General features: G+C 44.0%; 1 protein-coding gene across 9 annotated transcripts in view; it reads left to right on the forward strand.

Moving 5' to 3' along the window:
• Positions 1 to 5468, forward strand: part of rims1a (regulating synaptic membrane exocytosis 1a) — a 241813-nt gene extending 236345 nt beyond the window's left edge. For 2 of the 9 annotated variants that reach the window (XM_070542783.1, XM_070542782.1), the window contains exons 28-31: positions 1759 to 1871; positions 2033 to 2134; positions 2256 to 2395; positions 4412 to 5456. In XM_070542783.1, coding sequence (XP_070398884.1) covers positions 1759 to 1871; positions 2033 to 2134; positions 2256 to 2395; positions 4412 to 4630 — 574 coding nt within the window. In that variant the 3' untranslated portion in view covers positions 4631 to 5456. Of the gene's footprint in view, positions 1 to 1758; positions 1872 to 2032; positions 2135 to 2255; positions 2396 to 4411 lie in introns of all 9 variants that reach the window. The other 7 variants (XM_070542781.1, XM_070542784.1, XM_070542785.1 and 4 more) reach the window with 6 other exon arrangements.
• Positions 5469 to 6000: the final 532 nt, after the last annotated feature.

Raw genomic sequence — 6000 nt, forward strand, 5'->3', positions numbered from 1 at the left:
ATGAGATTGAGCATCATCAGGACAGATGTTTTGCCAGAATATGTATTTAGACGAATATCATTTAATACTTTAATAAGTGCTGTCTCAGTGCTGTGGTGTTGTTTAAACCCTGACTGGAGACTATTGTCTCCAAGAAGTTGTTCAGCTGTATCACAACAGCTTTTTCAATAATTTTCCCAATTAAAGGGAGATTAGAGATTGTTCTGTAGTTATTCATCACTAAGGGATCTAATTTTCTTTTCTTTAGAAGAGGTTTAACAGCAGCAGTTTTCAGTGATTTAGGAAAAATACCTGACATTAAGGATTAGTTAACAATTTTCTGTACATCAGCTTTAAAAAACATTTTTTAAGAAGTTAGTTGGCAGGGTGTCCAGACAGAAGGTAGATGAGTTTAACGGCTTAACTATGTTCTCCAGTGTTTTAGCACTAATCACACTAACACTAACTGGTATTCTAGCCAGATTGTTGCTGGCTCTGCACTCTGCCGAGTAGAACCGACAGACAGCTTGTATGATCGGCTCTGAAAGGCGTTGATCAGAATTTGCAGACCACATTTTTTTTTTCATGGAGATCCGCCACAGATTTTTCTTCTGGTTGGCATACTAAGGCCTAGTCCACACGTAGCCGGGTTTTTTAAAAACGAATATCCGCCCCTCCAAAAACTTGCATCCACACCAGCTCGTTTAAAAAAACAAACTCTGTCCACACGTACCCGGATAAATACGTTGTTAAGGACATTGCAGACCTGTAGGCGGCAGTACTTCCCCCGTTCTTAACCTCGTCCTTCGTCTGTGGTCTTCCGCAAGGAGCAGTAATTCCGCTTGCAAAAACAAACAAGCAGAAAGCGCTTGGACAATTGATAAAGCGAGTGCAGCTCTGAGGGCATCCATGCTGCCGGCTAGTGTAAACACAGGTCGCACACGTGATGTCAGCATTTTTTTGTCGCGGAAAGTGACGTTGCGGACCTTAAAACTCCGGTTTTGTCTGTCCACACGCAGACACCCAAAACGGAGAAAACGCAGATCTTCACTTTGGCCGGAGTTTTTAAAAAGATCCGTTTTTGTGTGAAAAATCTCCGTTTTCGTGTGGATGCCAGATCCCCGGCTACATTTGGACAGGGCCTAAGAATCAAAACTAGGGATCGAAATAAAAAACTTTCAACAATTCTGGGAAAAACTGACAGTCCCGGTTCCAATCGATGCTCGATGCTCAACCCTAGTTATGACCCGCTTTAACCCTCTCAGGCTCAAAATAAGTTTTGATGAAAGGACGAACAACTAAGACCTTCAGGGGTACTTCTGAGTTAAAAAATGCTCATGAAATACGTATGTGGAGTAACCAGGTAGGTAGGTTTTAACGTTGCAACTCTGCAGTGCCTGCCTCCAGAGGGCTAACTATGTGGTGTTCTGACCTGCTTCAATGACATATTTGCTCTGACCCGCTTCAACGTCATGGTGTTCTGACCCGCTTAAACTGTGTGGTGTACTTTGGCTACGTGTTGAAGACACTGTGGGAAAATCAGCTTGTGTTACTCATGCTAATCTAACTTTGTCACATTGAAATTGAGGATTTTTTTCTCAGATTAACCAGCATAAATATGAAACTAAAACCTTTTTTTTAACAAGGTGTTAACGGGAAAGCTGTTTGTTTTTGCTAGAGCTGGTTCTTGGTTTCGAGCCAGAGGTGTGATGGTGGAGAAGCCACTGCATCAACACAGTGATTCACTCATCTTTAATCCTCTTTCTTTGCATGTGTCAGTTTGATCTTCTCGGGGATGCGTTTGGGGGCTGACAGTCAGTTCAGTGACTTCTTGGATGGACTAGGTCCTGGTCAGCTGGTTGGCCGACAAACGCTGGCAACACCTGCCATGGGTGAGTAAATGAGGGTGTTTAATGTCTGCTGAACTTTTTCTTCACAGTGATTTTATTAAATCCGTCTAACTTTTAAATAACCTATTATTGTCCATTTGTTTTAACAGCTTTTAGAGTTATTCTCAGTTGTCAATGTTTCATGGGATACTACTCCTTTACAGGTGATGTTCAGATTGGTTTAATGGATAAAAAAGGGCAACTGGAGGTGGAGGTGATTAGGGCCCGAGGCCTTACCCCCAAACCAGGCTCCAAATCCCTCCCAGGTAAGCCAGTTTAAATTTCATACTTTACCAAACACACACATAGAACTTTTGAGATCCAGATTTTTGCAAACCCTTCCTCACTGTCTCTTCTTTTTCCCTCTTCCTTTCATCCCCCATCTAGCTCCGTATGTCAAAGTGTATCTCCTAGAAAATGGAACATGTAAAGCCAAAAAGAAAACCAAGATTGCACGTAAGACCCTGGAGCCGCTCTACCAGCAGCACCTCCTCTTTGAGGAGAGTCCCCAGTGCAAAGTTCTTCAGGTAACCATCAGCCACACAACACCTGGTTTACATCACCTTATAAAAACATGAAGATGGAACGTAGTCTTCTACCGTTATTTCACGCATTTGTCACCGATAGAAAGTAGCCAAAGCAACTCTCAAATTTACGCCACACTGTAAACTAGCATTCATTAGCATTAATTATCATCATGACTTGCAACAGGCAAGGTTGTTGTTGGTTTAGTGTCCAGGAAACAGCAGAGAAAGTCTCGGCTAGTAGACGCTAACTGGTAGCATTAGCAACTCCACCACACAGCAGAACTCCTCCAGGCTTGTGTTATTTGTGGAGATAAAACATCAACGTTGCAAAGCAAAGTCACTGGTAGAGTTGTGTTGCTCTTAGTCAATCAGAGGCAAGATTTTTGCATATTATTAATAATAATGAGCAAGACTCCAAAAAGGGAGCTTAAATCTCGCCCATTCTCTTCCGGACCATGGGTCCTTGGAAGAATGAATGCAAGTCAGTGGGGCTAAAAATGTCATTTTCTAATCTCGCTTGTTATGTGCCATGGATTTCACATATGATGTCCTTGAATTTGATGCCAAGAATAAACTTGCAGCACTAACCGTGTTAGCTCTGGTAAAGAACACACAAGTAATTTGTGAAAGCTACGACGCACACACACACACACACACACACACACACACACACACACACACACACACACACACACACACACACACACACATAATCTAAAAGATTATCCCCATTTTTCAACAATAGGTCCTCCTAAAGGACCGGTAGAACCTCTGTGTCAACCTGGATTAGAAAACAATGATCCGAGCTAGCGAGTTAACATCAGGAAGATTTATTCTGGTAAGCAATCGGATCAATATTTTCCGATGTTATGTCAATAAATACACCCAGCGGTAAAGCTGGCAACACGCTATTTTACTCATCTGTAGACTACTGAATTATATTGGGACAATATGATGGAGCTAATCAGCTGAGAACTTAGCTACCGGTGGAGCACAGACATGAAATAATTAACAAACTTTAACAAACTGTACCGATTTTGGTTTAGAAGACTAACAGAATCCTTCCCGGTGTCCCAATCGGGCCGCGGTTTTTCTGAGTGAAACGGTCCAAAGCATGTCTGCACCTGTGGTTCTGATATCCAGCTGCAGGGCACGGAGTTCGGTTGAACGTCTCTGGTAATCCAATATTCGTTCTTGTCGCCGTATCCCAGAGGAAAAAAAAAAAAACAAATCTAACCGACTAGCAGAGGCTTCAGAAGCTACATCTGATTGATGACACATTGTTCTCTGCTATAACGCTACCGCAGAAACAGCGGAGTCAGGCGTTGTTTACTACAGCTGTTTCAGCAGAGCTCCATGTGAAACGTCACCAGCTGCCCAGGGCTTTGACCGGAAGTTAGTTTCTGTTTTTCCCGCGCCGGTCACAAACATCAGATTTTCTTTATATTCCAGCCGTGAAAATCCAAAAACCTTTTTCATCTGTGGTTTTAATACTTCTTTACACATGCCATTCAAGGGAAATTGGCCTCTGACCAATATTTTTAAATTCAAGTACAGCATATGTGGGATCCTGGGCCTAAGACAAAGCTGATTAGGAAATAGATTTTATTGCTTCGTTGACTTGCATTCATTTTTTCGTTCTTCCGGGAAACCCTGGTCCGACCAGAAGGGGAGGACACTTGGGCTCCCTATGCAGGCCTTTTCTGCTCGCCACTCCTCCCGCTAAGCTGTACTTCCTGAAACAGGAGTGCCAGAGCTTTTTTCCACAGAGAATGACTCACAAGTGTATGTCTCACTATAAGTATACAAGTGTATACTCATGTATACTGGAGCCCACAGCGGGGTCCATGACTCCTTTAAAGAACTAGGAATTTTCATTTACAACATTTCACTTGATGGGGAAGCAGAATCTGTTTTGGTTCAAGTCATTCTGTAAGCTCTGTGAGGGTTTTCACTGTGAGTGTTGTTTGTGTCTTCTGCTGAAATTGAATGTAGCTTGTCCTTTGTCCACTCTAGGTGATAGTTTGGGGTGACTATGGACGACTGGATCACAAATGTTTCATGGGTGTAGCACAGATCCTGTTGGAGGAGCTGGACCTCTCAAGCACGGTGATTGGCTGGTACAAGCTGTTTCCACCATCTTCACTGGTGGACCCTACATTAGCTCCTCTCACACGGCTGGCGTCTCAGACGTCACTGGACACCTCAGGACCGCCGCCTGGCATCAGGTCCTAGTGACCAACAGGTGGCTGCCTACCCTGGATGCCCCTGAAATAATCTGAAAATGGACCACAGTTACTGGACCACACAGGAGCAGAGGGCTCAAACAAGGCAACGATACGCCTTCCATCACAACCAGTGAAAAGCCAGATGGAAAGACAGGGAAAGACTGAGAAGAATGAGAGGGAGAGACAGAAGTAGCCAATCCAAGCTTAGCTGAGTCTGACAATCATATCTCACACCTTCCACCCTCCATGTTCGTTCTCAACGTGGTGCTTTCTTTGTTTTTCTGCTCTAAGCTTCAGCTGTGGACGTTTTTGTCCCACAAGCTTCACTTTTCTGCATCAGATCTTTAATGTGTCCCAATCAGAATGCCTGATCCAAGTTCACCCAGATCCAGCCCTTCAGAGGGGAGCATCGACACAGGCGCAGTCAGGAAGAGGCTGCTGTGTTTGATGACCAGCTGTCAGAGATGAGGACTAGGTGTTGCAGTTTAGTGAAGTCTGAGCAAAGGAGGCTGCACATACACGTGCTCACTCTCAGCCTAAAAGTGAAAGGAAGCACAAAAAATGTTGTCATAGAGAAAAAAAATCACAGTGTGAACACAGGAGAAAAAGCAGGTCGAATGGATCATCAGCCTTGTCTGTTTTATTTTGGGTCACGTGTTCTGTTTGATTTCACAGGTCCGATTGGTACCTCAAAATCCAGATTCCGCTGTCTTTGCGTAGGTTTAGTTTTTGAGCAAGGCTGTGCAAAAAGGCAGAGTGTAAAGTTTGGGTCACTGGGCTCTAAGACCCCTCCACCCAACCCTTACCCCCTACCCCCACTGACTTCAACCCCCCCACCCACCCACCAGCCCTGTTGGAGGGAGCAGCATGACTCGGGGAAACCCTGGCCCGGCCCCAAGCTGCATGCACATTTCTTTTGTTCTTTTTTTGTTTGTTTGTTTTGTTCTGTTCTCTGCTTTTTTTGTAAAGTTAAAAAGAGACAAACTAATGAGCAATTCTCAAAACGCAAAAGCAGAAAAAAAGGCTAGACTACATGTGTTAGTTCACACACTTTTAGGTCAGCTTGTATGTTGCATGTTCCTGTACAGTTTGCTTGTACTGAATATGAATCCAGAGAAAAGTCAAGCCAGCCCCGCCTCTGACAGCAGTGGACCAATAGGGGATCAACTGCACACAGACCACGCCCACCACTCCAGGTCAAAGTATCTGTATTAAAAGGTGTCCAGAATAAGCTGGAGAAGGTTCTCAGTCATCCAGGTCATGGTGGTCCAAAAAGGTTCAAATGAAGGCAACTGGACTTCTTTGGTTTCTTGAAGACGTTTCACTTCTCTTCCGAGGAGCTTTGTCAGTTCTGACTGGAATATGGGAGAGTCAAAC

Source organism: Nothobranchius furzeri, chromosome 12 (assembly GCF_043380555.1).
Source record: "Nothobranchius furzeri strain GRZ-AD chromosome 12, NfurGRZ-RIMD1, whole genome shotgun sequence".
Classification (NCBI taxonomy): Eukaryota; Metazoa; Chordata; class Actinopteri; order Cyprinodontiformes; family Nothobranchiidae; genus Nothobranchius; species Nothobranchius furzeri.